Below are 15,413 nucleotides of genomic sequence, written 5' to 3'. Positions count from 1 at the left end.
CAGCACCCGCATCCTGAGGTCTGCAGGCGCTGCAGGGCAGAGGTGACGTGAACAGCGGCCCCTTGCCTCTGCAGAGCAGCGTCCTGGCTACGTCCAACCTCATGATGAGCCCACGAGGCGGGAAGTGGGGGGGATCCCCACCCGCTTCCGCAGGAAACTCCAAGACAGGGCTGACCAGCCATTTTTCCCAGCAGGGCCTTGCCCCTCGCTCTCTGGCAGAGACGGGAGAGGGTGCCAGGGCGGAAGTTCCCAGGCACTGGCCCAGTAAGATCCTGGGGAAGCCAGGCGTGGTGCAGACGTGTCTCGTGTCCTTGTCTCCCTCCCTCGACGCCCTCCCAGACTATCTCCCTCCGTCTCTCAGTTGGTGTGTGTCTTAGAAAGCACGCTTGGGACAAAGGCCAGGGAGGGTCCACGGCCCAGTCTGAAGCAACGTGGACTTGGGGCACTGTGACCTCCCCTTCCCATCAAGGGCCAGGCCCCACCTCCCTGATGTTTCTCCTGCCGACTCCCCTGCACACACTCCTCTCCGGCCCATCAGCTTTGGGACGCTGCTGGCCCTGGAGTGCACCACGCTCACTCCCACCTCCGTGCCTCTGCCGGCGCTGTCCCCTCCGCCCGCGGCCCCGACCCCCAGACTCCACACGCCTGACATTCACCCACCAAGTCTCAGCCCCAATGTCACCTCCACCAACGTTCCATGGTGCCCCCTCCTGAGCTCCAGGCACTCTCTCCTTCCTTACTGGGGTTTTTTTATACCTAACATTTAACACCTCTTTTGTATCAGGTCGCCTTCTCAGCACCTTGCGTATTCATTCATGTGTATTCAGTGACTTACATGTGTTTTAACCTCACAACAATTTTAATGAGTGAGGCACTGTTACTGGCCCCGTTTTGCAGTTAGGGAAACGAAGGTAAGGAAGGTTTGTCCAAGGTGACACGGCTGGCCAATGGTAGCCACACAGAGCCCAGGCCCCTGACTGCCCTGCCAGCCGGGCTGCCTTTGGGGACTTGTGCTTTAGGGGTGTCCTCCTCCGTGTCATTGTCTTCCTGTTCCCGTGCCCCTCAGCCCTCGAGTCAATGAAGGGCTTCTTGGTTGAGTGAATGAATGAATGACATGTGGACTGGCATATCACTGGACTGAGCTCTCTGCCCCCAGCCTCAGGGACAGGCACTGTTGGACGGGCCGGCCAGTAGAAGGTCAAGGGCATGTGGCCAGACTTGGCCAGAGCAGCACTTGCTGCTGAGAGAATGCTGGTAGCAGGAATCCAGCCGGGTCAGGTGGTCCCATAAATTAAAATAGCAGCCAGAACCCTCACCTTTAAAAAGAGGCCCTGCCAGGAGCTGCTCGGGTTCCAAGCCAACTCTCAGTGGCGAGGCCCTAAGGAGGCCCGGGCGCCCTGTGCTTGGAGCCCACAGCCTCCCGCACAGCTGGAGGGCCCCGAGCGCCCTTCCTTCCCACCCACAGGGCCCTGAGCCCTGAGCTCAGCGGCAGGGGCCCACCCCTGTGCCCACCCCCGAGCTGGACAGGCCCACCTGTTAGACTTCAGGGCAGGCCAGTTTTCAGAGGCAGCACCCTCCTGCCCAACTGTGCCTGACCCTGGGCCCCGGAATTTTGACCGGTCCAAGCCTCAGTCATTCCCCCAAGATCCCAGAGCTGGCATCCCGCCTTTGCTGTCCCCTTCCTGGGCCTCTGACCCCACCTGAGAAATAAGGAGAGGGCTCTTGAGGCTCCTAGGAGCTTCTCATTTGATCCTGTCCTGAGCCAGGCTAGCCACTCGGTCACCAGGTGTCCCTTCCCAGAGGACCTTGAGGGAGCACTGTAGCCCATAGACCCTCTCCCAGGATGGAGCAGCCAGGCCCGAAACTCACCTCACACTCTGCCGTTACTGTCCCCGAGACGTGGAGCGAGTGTTTGCCCTCAACATGCTCATCTGTGAAATGGGACAACGTTAATGCAGGCCTCATGGGGTCGTTGAAAGGATGGGCTAAGATCATGTGGACCACGGGCTTGGCTCAGGGCCTGGCACCTAAGAAATACTCATAAGTAGTTATCATGAGTTAGTATTGGGTTCATTATATGTTATTAGGACAAATAATAATGAGATGTGGCCTCAAAGAGTTCATAGTGCTCATGGGAGAAAAATGTTGAACAATTTTTGAGTGTTGTTTGAGGCACCAGCAAAGGGAGGAAGAAATGAGTCCCTGACTGGTGGAATCAGGGAAGACTTCCTGGAAGAGGTGGCAGCCGAGATGAAGAGTGGGCAGGGGTTCACAGTGTGACCAGGACATGCTATGCAGGAGCAAGTGTACCCAGCAGAAAAATTGGGACACATGGGGGCTGCAAGGGCACAGTTGCAGTGTCCTGAGAGGTAAAGCTAGAGAGCCAATAAGCTCAGACCGGGGCTTTGAATGCCAGGCTCAGGCAATGGACTTTGGTCTCTAGGCAAAGGTGTCTGGGAAGGTGTCAGACACCTTTGCCTAGAGACCAAAGTTTACATGGTGCCCATAGAGAGTGCCCATAGTTTACATGGTTTCGTCCTTAGCAGAAGACCGCAGGCAGAGGAGGTGCCAGTGCCCAGTGCGAGAGGCTGCTGGGGTCACCAAGCAGGGAAAGGGGGCGGCTGAAGGCAGACACCACAGTTGCGTTGCCCACACCGACCTGTGTCTAGAAGCAGCCACCTACCTCACAAAAGCAGCCACCACCACGCCAGTAGGGAGGCCCGGCCTCCCTCCCCTGTTCCTCCCCGTCAGGGAACCCACGACGCTCCCCCTCCCCTGGAGGCTCTGCAAAGAACAGAGGACAGGATGTCGTGCTCAAGCGCCAGAGCTGGGGTCACTGTGCAGCAGAGCCCGCCTGCTGTTAACAAGGCTCAGAGCAGGTGGACAAGCTGAGAGGGCCAGATGCCAGCGAAGAGCAGGCCTGTCATGCCCTCTGGCCCGGGGCAGAGTCAGCTGCCCCACCCCTGCAGGGCCACGCTGGGGACGCTCCCCACTGGCTGAGTGAAAGCCACCGAGACTGGATAGCTCCCCAGCGCCGGTGAGGCCAGGCAGATGTGAGGTCACAAAGCCCAGGATCCCCTGGGGTTGGGCTCCTTGAATGTCCCTCTTCTACGTCTGAGGCTGCTTTCCAGTCTTGCTCAAAGACCCTTTGACTCCAACCACACGGCCATTTCCTCTCCATTGCCACGGCCACCACCAGGTCCCAGGTCGCTGTCATCGCTCACCTGGACAGCTGCAATCACCTTCTCACTGGTTCCCCCTCTCCCAAGTTTGCTCTCCTGAAACCCAGTCCCCACCCTGCACCCTGGGTCACGTGTCTGCAGGACAGACACAACCATGCCTCCCTGCTTTGAAGCCTTCGTGCTCTCAGGGAGACAGCCAGCTCCTGACCATGACCCGGCCGTCCTCCCACCAACCCCTCCCCCTCGCCCACCAACTGCAGCCACACGCACCTCCTCACAATGTCTCCAACGTGCTGGGCAAACGTCCACCTCAAGTGGTCTCCCCAGCTGTCCCGGCTGCTTGGAACTCTCCGCTTTGCTCTCTGTCTAACCGTGCTTCTCTGATGGTGGCCCCCAGACCTGCAACATCAGCATCTCCAGGTGATGCTGATACACATGCAAATTTAAGAAACACCGATCTAATTAACTCGTGTCTGTCCTTCAGAGTGGGAAGTTTAGATCTTAGCTCAAATGCCACTTCCTCCAGGGACCCTCCCTTGGCTCCCTGACCAGGACGCCGTGGCACGCCATGCCCCTCATGTACAGCCCCTCCCAGCTGCGCGCACACAGTTAGTTGTGTCATTCACGGAAAGGCTTCCTCTTCCACCAGAACACAGGCTCCACGTGCCCGGGAAATACGTTTTTTGCCGATCTTCTCCCAGCCCCTAGAACCGTGCCTGGCGCATAGTGAGTGACTAACAGCAGAAGCAAGCCCTCCGCTCCCAGCCCGTCCTGCAGCAAATATTTATATTTACTGTGTACTCATTCTGGGCCAGGTGCCGAAACAAAAAGAAAAGGCGGCCCCTACCTCCAATGAGCTACCTGCCACAAGGAAAATAAACATGGGGACAAATGGACTGAGTTGCGTCTTCAAGTCGAGATGGACAGTCACCAGTCAGAGAAGTCAGGGAAAAGTATCACGGGTAGAAGGAACAGCATGTGCAAAATGCACGGTGACTTAGACAATGCAGGGAGTTGAGCGGTTGAAAGCAGTTGCAGAAAATGAGGCTGGAGAGTCCAGGGGAGACGCAGTGGTTAAATGCCACTGAGGGACACTAGGCTAAAGGGTTTCAATTTCATTGCATGGGTAAGCACTGAGGAGCCACTGAATAATTTCGATGAGGCAAGTGACCTGATTTTTTTTTTTTTATCATTCCAGCAGTAGAGTGTGGGAAGCCAAGAAGAGTGACTTCCTTAGGTCATTTATTTGCCAAGTATATAGCGGGCATGGCCATGTGCTGGGTGCTGGGACATAGCAATGGGCAGAGCAGATGTGGCCCCAGGAGATCACAGTCACCTCCAATACCCCCACTCTCTTGCCCTCGATCCTGTCCCTGGGCCCCTCCCTGCAGCCTCCAGGGACAACAGAGGTGCTCACAGCCCCCGGCTCCAGCAAGGTTCTTCCAGGGGAGGGCAGGATCCGTCTGAGACAATGGACGACTTTGTTGCTTCTGCCAGGGCCGCTCCAAGAATAGCTGTTTGCTCAGCTCTGAGCAGGGCTGGTGCTGGGCGGTGGGAGGGTGTGGGGCCCTGGAGCTTTCCTGTGGCCCAGGCATTAACCCCCTGAGCCTCGGGGCCTCCTCCAGTTTCTCCCTGGCGGGGAGGAAGGAGCGCGGCCGGAGGCATCCCTTGCAGCACTATTGTGAGAGCCTGGGTCGTCAGTGATCACCCCGCGCTGTGAGTTCGTAAAGCATTTTTTTTTTCTAAATAGAATTGCATGCAGAAACCCAACATATAAAACCAGTTGCAATAACAGTGGCTCTAGCTGAAGTGGGGATGCAGCTTTTCAGCACCTCCTCCCCACCCCTTAGCCCAGGACCTGCCCCCGCTGCCCTCTCTGGACTCCAGCCACCTCTGACCTGGCCCCAGCCCCCCATGTGCCCCTTGAGGAAACAGACAGCACAAGTGCCTTGCTCGAGGCCGCCCTGCAAGTTGACAGTCAAAGCCAGGACTTACACTTAATGTTTCCCAGCTCTTACGATTTTTTACCCAAACCTCATTTCACCTATATAATACTATCAACACTTTTCTTTAAACCAACTCACATGTTCCTTCTAACTTCGTTATAAATGGAAATCTGACATCATTGCCATAAATGGCAAGTCTTTACAATTGCCATAAAAAGATCACACATTTAATAAATACATATGTCTTTTAAACTGTTCATCCACATGCCACGTAAAAGCATCTTGTGCGTGTCCCCACACCTGCCTTTGGGAACTGCCGCCCGGTGCTTCTAAAAGGCTCACCGCTGCCCTGCTCAGCCCCACACTGACAGCCCCCTTAGTAGGTCAACAGCAAATTGGGCTCAAGGCACATGTGCACACGTGCCCCTAATCCAGGGTTTTTGCTTCGACTCCTGGTGACGGTGTGGACACGGGGCAGCAGGCCCCGCCCACGGGTGTGCAGCCTCGGGTCAGCCCGGGGCTCCCCTGGCAGGCTGAGGCATTTAGAAGGGCGCAGGCGGACGAGAATCTGTGTGGTGCTGGAGCTTCCCCATGGAGCTCCCTTCCCGGCAGTGGGCATACGCTGCTGGGTCCCTGCCCACATACACTCTCCCTGCAAGGGCCCAAAGCCAGTGAGTGGTCTGTGGCCTGGATCAGAGAGACCCTGCCTGGTGGCCTCTACGGCTTCACACTCACAGCCTTGGCCTCCCCGGGGCTCTCACCACCGGGGAGCACAGCTGAATGTCTGGACCAGGGGCTCTCACACTGTAGCCTCTGGGCCGGCAGCTCCAACAATTCCTGGAAACGTGGTAGGAATGCCAGTTCTCAGGCCCCACCCCAGACCTACCACATCTGAAACATCTGAAACCCGGCAGCCAGTGTTCTAACAAGCCCTCCAGGTAACGCTGCTGCTGCTGCCGCTGCTGAACTTGGAGAGCCATCGGTCTAACGCTCTCGTTCCACCCGGGCTCCTGCCCACATCCTCGGCTGCCCCGGCCACATCTCGGTCCTGCCAGCCAGACTCTTCGGGGTGGGGTCCACACATCTGGAGCCTTAAACTAAACCCTGAAGGTTTAAACAGCACCCCAAGGTTTGGATGCCCGGCCACAGTGGAGCACTGTTCTGGAACCCGGGAGCACCAGGCCATCCAAACAGCCGACACGCCCTTGAGGCAGACACGTGTGCCTGTTTCAGCCCCAGATCCCCTGGAATCCCACCTCAATCCCTCTTTGGCCCTCGGGAACCTTCGGGCCAGAGCCTGGATTTGGCAAACCCGCGAGCCTCGGCCACGTTCTCCCCCAGCCTCTCTGTCCTTCCTGTTTGCTGCCTCCCGTTAAGCCGGTGTCTTAGGCAGCTCGAGCTGCTATAAAAAAAGGATCATGGCCGGGTGGCTCAGACGCAGGCTTGTATGTCTCAGTTCTGGATGCTGGAAGGCTGAGGTCAGGTTGCAGGCACGGTCAGGTTCTGGTGAGGACGCTCTTCCTGGCTCGCGGCCAGCCGCCTCTCACGCGGCCTTCCTCAGGGCACGCGGACGGAAAGATCGGTCTCCCTTCCTTGTCTTATAAGGCAGCAAATCCTACCAGATTAGGGCCTCATTCTCGTGACTTCATTGACCCTTAAGTATCTTCTAAATGCCCTACCTTCAAATATAATCACATTGGGCATTAGGACTTCCATATGTGAATTTGGGGGTGGGGGGAAACACCAGAAAACTGTACTTGAACAATTTAAAAAATGTGGAAAAAAATTTTTTTAAGATTTTATTTATTTATTTCTAGAGAGGGAAGGGAGGGAAAGAGAGAGAGAAAGAGAGAAACATCCATGTGTGGTTGCTGGGGGCCGTGGCCTGAAACGCAGGCATGTGCCCTGACTGGGAATTAAACTGGCAACCCTTTGGTTCACAGCCCGCACTTACTCCACTGAGCTACGCCAGCCAGGGCGAAAAAAAATTTTAATAAAAAATAAACATAAAAATAGGTGAATTGGGGGAAATACAAACATTCATGCCACATCACCGGGATCAAATCTGGGTTTGTTTTTTTTTTCCCCTGCTCCGAAATCTTGAGGGCTTTTCAAGAATTCCGAAAGTGTCTGCCTGTCCAAAGAAAGTCACTCTGGAACCCCAAGGCATGACTCTCTGAGGAAGGGACTCCAAGCTGCGGCAGGAAGGGGGGAGCCAGCCCACCCCTGCCCCTTCAGGACCCGAGTTCCAGCCTCCACGCCCCGTGCACATTTCCAGCCCTGGGGTGACTGCCTCCTGCCCCCCGGCTGCTGGGTTCTCCTGCCCTCCCGCTCAACACCAGGCGGGAGGTGGGAGACAGGGTCTAGGCTGAGCACAGCCTTGAAAGTGAATTTGTCCCTCTGCCTGGGCCTCCGTTGTCCACCCCTATGGTAACGTGTATCCCTGAGAGCTGGCTGCCCGTCAGAAACACCAGGAAGCTTGTTAAGAATTCCGATTCCCAGGCCCCGCCCTCAAACAGCCTGACTCAGTAGGTGCACGATTGGCCTTGGAATCTGTATTTCTACAAAGCGCCCTCTTCACTACCAGGTGATTGCAGCATAGCTAGGTCCTTCGGAGTCCCCCAGGCCAGACAACCTAGGAGGGGCCTTGCAGTTTTCAGGAGTCTCCTCCTGAGTCTCCTTGTCCCCACCTGCCCCAGCAACCGCCCCTAACCCTCTCTCCTCTCTCCCCACAGTGCCGCCCCAGCCGGGGCCCAGACCTTCAGCCTGAAGCACTCGGAGCTCGTGCAGGTGGAGGTGGTGTGCGACGGGGAGGCCGAGGAGGTGGTCACCAACGGGAAGCAGCGCTGGCCTCTCTCGCCCAGCACCACACTTCGGCTGACCATGAGTGAGGCGAGCACCGAGGCCAGCAGCGACAAGGTACCATGGCTGGGGACGCCCTCCCTCCCCTGAAGGCCCTGCCAGAACCCAGGCAGGCTAGACCGGAGCGGTCCCACGGAAACAGAGTCAAGCCGCGTGTGTCATTTTCCGTTTTCTAGTAGCCACATTACAAGAGAAAAAAAATAAGAAGCAGATGGACTTAATTTTAATATCTTTTACTTAGCTACACATATCAAAATGTTATCGCATAGACATGGTGTCAACATAAGAACCACTAATGAGACAGCTTACACTCTTTCGTTACACCGAGTCTAAATCTGGTGTGCGTTTCACACTCACAGCGCATCTCGGTTCGGACACGTCACATTTCAGGGGTCGACAGCCACCTGTGGCTGGTGGCTACTGTGCAAGACGTCTCGGTGTTAGACCATGGAACGATGGCTGCGTGGAAGGTTAAATCTCGGGCTGCTGAATGAAGGAATATTAGAATCTCTGGAAGTTACAGCCACCGGTGCCCTCGTTTTTATCATATACAAAACAGGATGCTGGGTACCTGTGCAGCAAAGGGATTCGCCCAGGCGGTAAAGGCAAGGCCGGACTCTCCTCACTGGGTTCTCCAACTGTGAACCTCAGGTACCCCACGGCAGTGATGGGCTTTATCCAAAGGCAACAACCTCAGCCCTGCTCCCTGGCTGCTTGGTGGGAGCTAGACTACGGCCAGTCGGTATGGGGGCCCGCAGGTAGCAGAGTACCCCAGGGGCACAAGCGGGCAGCCTGGATGCACTCTGCGAGGATGGGAGTCCCCTGTCTAGTCTGATCATCTGGGTGATGTGGCCCAGCAACCCAGGAGTGCTTCCTGGAGGAGAGGGTTCAGATACCAGGAGAAAACTGGCCTGACAAGCTGTGAGGTGAAAGACAGGACAGGTCATCACCCACCGCAGATCTTCCTGCCTGTGATAAGTGACCTCTGCTCTTCTTTCCCTCCCTACCAAGGTCACCGTCAACTACTATGAAGAGGAGGGGAACGCCCCCATCAACCAGGCTGGGCTCTTCCTGACAGCCATTGGTGAGTGGACAAGGCCATAACCCGGGTGCCTTTATCCCCCAGGGCCTGGCCTCGCCGCCCTTCTCGGTAGCACCTGGGCTGTTTTCAATGCTGTAGGCCTGGCACTCACAGCGTCCTCTGAACAATGCAGGACCACGGAGGGATGCCGCAGGTGCCGGGCCCTTCTCGACTACGGTGGGGGATGTCTTACAGGGGGATGTGTGCCTTGGGCTGCGGGCAACTCACCGCAATGTCAGGGTCTCCGTCCCAGGCTCCGTGGGTCACAGAGGAGAAGGAGCAAAGTCTGCCCCTCCCCCACCTGTCCCCTGCAGCCGGGAGAAGAGCTCTCCTCTCAGAGTGAGGGGGAAGCCTGTGCTGTGCGGTCCTGCCAGTCCTAGTTAGCCCTTCCGCTCCCTGGACCCGGAGACACACACAGCCTGGGCCTGGAGACTGCAGCCTGGGGCCTTAACTCACCTGTGCAAGCCCTTCATTTAACTCGTGAGGGCAGTGGGGCCCAGAGAGGTTAGGGAACTCGTTCGTAGTCACACAGTGGAACTCAGGATGATTTCTACACCCACCCCCCAGCTCTTCCCCTCACATAGCAGTTCCCTGCCCTGGTGGAGCCAGCCTGGCTCAGCAAGACCCGAGGTGTGGTTTCCTGAACCTTCTGTCACTCAGCTCTTCTGTAGTTAAGGTGTTAATTGTATATGTGGGGTTTTTTAATGTTTAATCATAGAATGTGGTTATACTTCAGAGGATGGTTGGTCCATCCAGCCTTAGTTTAACATTGACTGCTGCCACGTGGTTGGGGGAGGGAACTACCTGTTACTGAGTGTTGACTACATGCTGAATGCTTTAAAAATGATACTGATGTCTCCCCTTTACTGAACACCTACTCAGGGATCAGGATATCAGGACGGTGCTGGGTGCTCTGAGAGTGTCTTCCTGTTGGATCTCAATCTGTTCTTGCCACAGCTCCAAGGATAGACACTACTGCTGTCCCCATTTTACAGATGAGAAAACCGAGGCTCAGACACAGTGAAACAGCCCTGACTGGTGTGGCTCAGTTAGTTGGGTATCGTCCCCGTATCCCAAAAGGTAACAGGCTCAATTCCCGGTCAGGGCACATGCATAGGTTGCAGGTTTGACCCCTGTTCAGGAGACAGCCAATCAATGTTTTTTTATTCCCTCGCTCTCTCTCCCCCTCCCCCTCTCTCTAAAATCAATAATCATGTCCTTGGGTGAGGATAAAAAAAAAAAGTAAAAGAAAACCTTGCCAGAGGCCACACACCTGGAAAATGGTTTGTGAGACACCAAGTCATTCCAGTCCTCTCATATCCTCCGGGGGTCTTGGAAGTCCCCCCCCCCCCCACAAAACCCAGCGAGTTCCAAGCCAGCCCCTCCTTCTCCAGCCCTGTGCTTGCAGCGGCCAAAACGGACTCAACAGCAATGCTCTTCCGCTTCTCAGCTTATTCCCAAAGGGCTTGGTGGCTGGTGCCCGCCCCCTGCTCCTCCTTCTACAGAAGGGGGTGCCCAGCCTGGGGCGGGGTCCCCAGGACAACCTGGGGGGCATTCAGAGAGGAAACCAGAGCCTCCCGAGCTGCAGCCGAGGGCTGGCACGGGCTGGACCTCACGTGCACACAGAGCCCCCAGGTCATCTCAGGTGACGACCATCCCTGAAGAAACCTGATCCCACCGAGACGGGACACCTGAGGACTTGAGCAGGAAGGGCAGCGGCCAGAGGCCCGGGATCACTGAGGGTGATCGCCAAGGGCTGGCTGTGCCCCGGGAACAGGAATTCCACGGGAGCCAGGCAGACTTAGGGTAGATGGCAATCCCGCACTGTAAGGTGGCGAGACCAGACGGCCCCCCCCACACCCCGAGAAGACAGCACAGCTGGTGCTGAGTCCCCAGAAGACACCAAACATGCCGAGGTGAATGGCCAGGCTCGGCCCTCCGAGGCTCCGCCGTTGTGCGTTTGCTGGACACTTACTTAGTGAACTGCTACACAGTCCAGATATTTAGGTTCCATGGACCAGTAAAATGTCCTGCCCCCACCAAAAAAATAATAATAATACAATTAACATCTTTAATGCTTGGCCCCAAAACAGACGTCAATAATTTGTCATCAATTATTACCATCTGTCAACAAAGTAGATGGGGCATAATCTCAGAGTAAAAGACCGTCTTCACGTTGTGGAGATAGAGCTTTCTGGAAAACTCACCTCACTGAACTTTCTATTCCTGTTCCACCGGGGTCCCAGGTGGAAATCTGATTACCTTGGGGGCCCACTGGCCTAGACTTTTCCAGGTCTTGCCTTTTCTCACTCATCTGCCCCAGGGGTGCATGAGGCCTACATACCGTAAACCCCTCCTGGCAGTGCCTCGGAGGCAGGGACACCGGAAGGTCCCAAGATGTGGGGGCTGTGCCCTGAGGACAGCTCTGTGAGTCTGTCTCACCCTAGCTCTGCCCTGAGCCCGCACAGAGCAGAAAGAACCCTGGCTTCAGAGTAGACACAACCAAGTCTAAGTACTGGCTCTGCCCCTGCAGCCGCATTGTGACCGTCACCCCCCTGCGCCTCAGTCTCCTCATCTGCAAAGTGGGCTCGCGGTGCACAGTACTTGCAAGGATTCGGTGGCACGCGGTGTGCAGAGAGCCTGGCGTGCAGGAGGTGCTGGGGTAACGCTCTCTCTTCTCCCCTCCTGGGGGCTGCCTCCTCTCCCCGCCTGGGTGGAGTGGAAGAACTCTACCGCCCTCGGTCTTCTTCTTGGTGTTTGGGAACAAACCCGTAGTGCCCTTGGCCAAATCAGGTTCCAGGCCTGGGTCTCAGTCCTGCCAAGGACTTGCTGTTTGGCCTTGACCAGTAGCCCACCCCCTCTAGACCGCACATTTTCCCAGCTATAAATGAGGGCTCATTTGAGTTCATTGGCCCCGGAGAGCTTTCAGGACTCCAATTAGGGCCGACTTGCAGAATTCTCCTGTTAAGGGAGAAAGTAGGGATGGGGAGGAGGGAGGCCCAGAGTCTCAGCCTCTTCGCTGCAGACCTGGCGACGGGAGCAGTGCACCCACCCAAGCCTCGAGAAGTATCAGCATCAACCTGGGGACCTCGCCCCCTGTGGCCCCTCCCCAGCACCTAGGGTGGCTGTGGGGGACAGAGACCTTCTCCCACACCACACCCCAGGCCGCCCAGTGAGTCAAGAAGGCCAGGCACAGCGTGGTCACTGTCCACGGGGGCTGGCGGCCCACCAAAATGCTTGAGGCTCTGTGTCCGAAGCTGAGGCCTCGGCGTCTGGGTTCTCACTCAGGGCGGGCTGCCTTGAACCCAAGTTGACATTTCCCGTTAACCTGCCCCACACCCCAGGCGCCACCCGACACCTTGGGGCTATTCCCAGGAGCTGAGGTAGGACTCAGAGCCTCTGGGACATGTAGAGCCCTGCGGCCCCGAAACACGTGTCCCCTCCCTCCTCTCCAGGATGACACAGACATCCCAGCAGGGCGGAGCCCTGGCCCGGTCACACCAGCCCTCCTCTCCAACCCAGGAAGGAGCATCCCATTAGAACCCAGTTAAACTGGACGCTGGGAGAAACTTTGAAGGGGAGCAGTCCTCGAGGGATGGCCCGTAGCTTGGGGCAGAGGGGACCCCTGCTGGGGAAGGGGGATCCCGAGGGAGGGAGGAGGGGAGAGAGGGCCATTTGCAGTTGACTTTGGAGACAGCTCATGAGTCACAAGACAGAAAATGTGCAGCCCTGGGGGAGGTTGGAAGGTAGGTGACAGAGGCGCCCAATTCCGTAATGCCCGAGTTGCGTAGCAGGAAGTCAGTGAAACGTACCCACGTTTCCTAAGTCAAGAAAGAGCAATAAATGTATCCTTTAGTGCTCCGGAGGTTGCCTTCAGGCAGGTAAGGGGACAGGCCTAACAGGGAACTTAGTACCAGACAGTTCCTTTAGGACTGTCTGGTACTCAGCGATTTCTTGTGCACGATGTGCAAGCGTTCATAAAAGGTTTAAATGTAAGAAACCGTAATGAAGAAAAGCCCAGTCAAGCACTTATCATTGATCTCAGGGGACAGGCCACAGGAGCCACAAAGCGGTGCCAGCTTGCAGCCCGGAGACAAAGGCCACGGGGGCCGCCGGGGGTGGGGCGAGGGGGTCTGTGGCCATTTCCTCAGGGGATGACGTTTAGGGGAGCAAGTCTTAGGCTTCTGAAGCTGAGCTTGGCTTCGGGACGCAGCAGCCCAGGGCGGAGGGCAGGGGTCTGGAGTGGGGACCCCGTGGGTTGTTGCCTGGCTTCCCACTGTCTGAGGACTGCCTGCTCACTCCCCTGCGGGGTGCCTCGGTTTCCTCATCTGCATGGAGGGGGCGGCTGGGTCGGGGAGAGCACTTTCCTTCTGGCGTGACAGAAGGAGCACGTGCACAGGACGTGCCTGCCGCTGGCAGCGTAAACTCTACACACAGGGGACGTTATTGTCCTAAAAAGCGAAGGCCAGGGCTCCTTAAGGAGGCTGGGTCCGTGGCTGAAGCTCCCAGGGGGGAGCTTCCGTAGGGAGTGTCCAAAGGAAAGTTCGTGAAGGTCTGGGAGCCAAAACCAACACGGTTCTGCCATCGGAGCCGCCTGCCTCTTGAATGGCGGCTGGTGGTTCCGCCTCCCTCTCCTGCTTTCTCCCCGAAGGCCTTAGTGGGCCCCAGCCTCCCAGATGCCCAGCCCCATCTTCTGACTGGGGACGTCTCTGAGACTGGGTTTGCCCTCCTCAAAAACGGGAACAGTACTATTATGTCACAGGACCGGAGATTCCTTGAGAGCAGGCCGTGCACCCCAATATCCCACCACTAGGTCTCTGTCCCCAGGCCGGTGCCTGCGACACAGCAGGTGCTCACCAGTGACTCGCTGAGTGGGCGGGGCCAACGGGAGGAGTGAATATTATTACGCCTCGCAGTATCTAACAGACTGCAGGGCTGCAGAGGAGGGGACGCGGGAGTGCTGCCTCTCCCAAGGGCCAGATGTCCTCAAAGCCTCCGCTCTCCTGCCTCCTTCCGGACCCAGAAAAGCCACGTTCAAGGGTGGGAGGGAATCAGACTGTGCACAAAGGGAGGGCTTGAACATAATCCCCAGACTGAGGGTGAGCGGCCTGAGGAGGGGTGACATCAGCACCCTCCCTGAGCCAGGATCTTCTTCCCCACCCAACCCCAGGAGAGGGCATGCCTGCCAAAGGGACTTACCAGGAATCCATTCATTCCCACCCAACTCCCTTCTCAGTCCAAGTCATGCCCAGCGTGTGGCTGAGCCACCGGCAGCTCCCGGGCCTGGACCTGGCTCCTCTCGGTCTGCGTGATGCTCCCCCATCACCTCCCAACCACTCCTCTGCCCCGCCCTGTCAGTCCCTAATGCAAGGGGCCAGGTCACCTCCCAGGGACATGTAGCAATATCTGAAGACATCTTGGTTGTCACAGCTGGGGGATGTCACTGGCATCCAGGAGGTACCGCTAAACACCGTACGAGGATGCCCAGAGCGACCCCCTCCACACAGAAATGTCTGGCACAAGCTGTCTGTAGTGCCCGCTGTTGCAGCCGGTGCATCTCCTCAAACGGGAAAGGACCCCATTGTGCAGGCAGAGAAACTGGGGCTCAGAGATGCCGTCTAACCTGCCCAAAGTCACACAGCGTGTCAGTAGAGAACCAGGGTTTGAACCCAGCACTGCCTGATGCTGAGTCTTGGGCTCATTTTGCCACACAGTTTCCACGAAGCCTGTTCCCACGGCAGGCCCAGTTCAGCGAGAACACCGAAGGTCCCTTCCCCAGGAGGAAGGGTAAATGAGGACCCCACCCTGCACCCTCTCTGTGACAGCCTGGCTTCCCAGGTCCCCTCAGGTCCAGAGGGGTTGGAGACCCAGTTTCCTGCCCAAAGTAAAGCCTCAGTCCTTGGCCGTGGGACGTGGGCCACTGACAATTCTGGAAGACGCACGTGCTCAGACGCATGGGTGCACATGTGCCCCGGACAGACGGGCTGGGAAGGCAGTTCGGGAGCCCTCCGGCAGTTTTCACAGTAAAACCTTTGAATCAGACCAACTGCAGTGTGTGTCCCAGGTCGCTCAGGCCACCTGCGTGACCCTGGGCCTCTCTGACCCAAGGCTCCCAGATCTGCACAGTGAGCCTCATCCCACTCGCCACCCAGGACTGCCTGAGGAACCAGGAAGCCGTGGGAGATCCGGGCCTAACTGGCAGCACCTCTCAAAGCCGCAGTGGCAAAGTCGGCAGCATCCCCGTGTTCTCCACCAGGCGGTGGGGTGTTGAGATAAGGGGCTGGATAAGAGGACCTCAGCCAGGCCCTCTCCTTCCGGGGACCCTGCAAGGGGCGAGCCCCA

The 15,413-nt window shown here is 57.2% G+C and overlaps 1 protein-coding gene across 1 annotated transcript in view; it reads left to right on the top strand.

Annotated features, from left to right (window-relative positions):
• Positions 1-15,413, top strand: part of PADI2 (peptidyl arginine deiminase 2) — a 40,775-nt gene that overhangs the window by 3,594 nt on the left and 21,768 nt on the right. The window contains exons 2-3 of the mRNA XM_028513894.2: positions 7,864-8,047; positions 9,002-9,074. Coding sequence (XP_028369695.1) covers positions 7,864-8,047; positions 9,002-9,074 — 257 coding nt within the window. The remainder of the gene's footprint in view (positions 1-7,863; positions 8,048-9,001; positions 9,075-15,413) is intronic.

The sequence above is a fragment of the Phyllostomus discolor genome, chromosome 5 (genome assembly GCF_004126475.2).
Source record: "Phyllostomus discolor isolate MPI-MPIP mPhyDis1 chromosome 5, mPhyDis1.pri.v3, whole genome shotgun sequence".
Taxonomy (NCBI): Eukaryota; Metazoa; Chordata; class Mammalia; order Chiroptera; family Phyllostomidae; genus Phyllostomus; species Phyllostomus discolor.
Note: the sequence above shows the minus strand (reverse complement) of the source record. Positions and strands in the feature narration are given on the sequence as shown.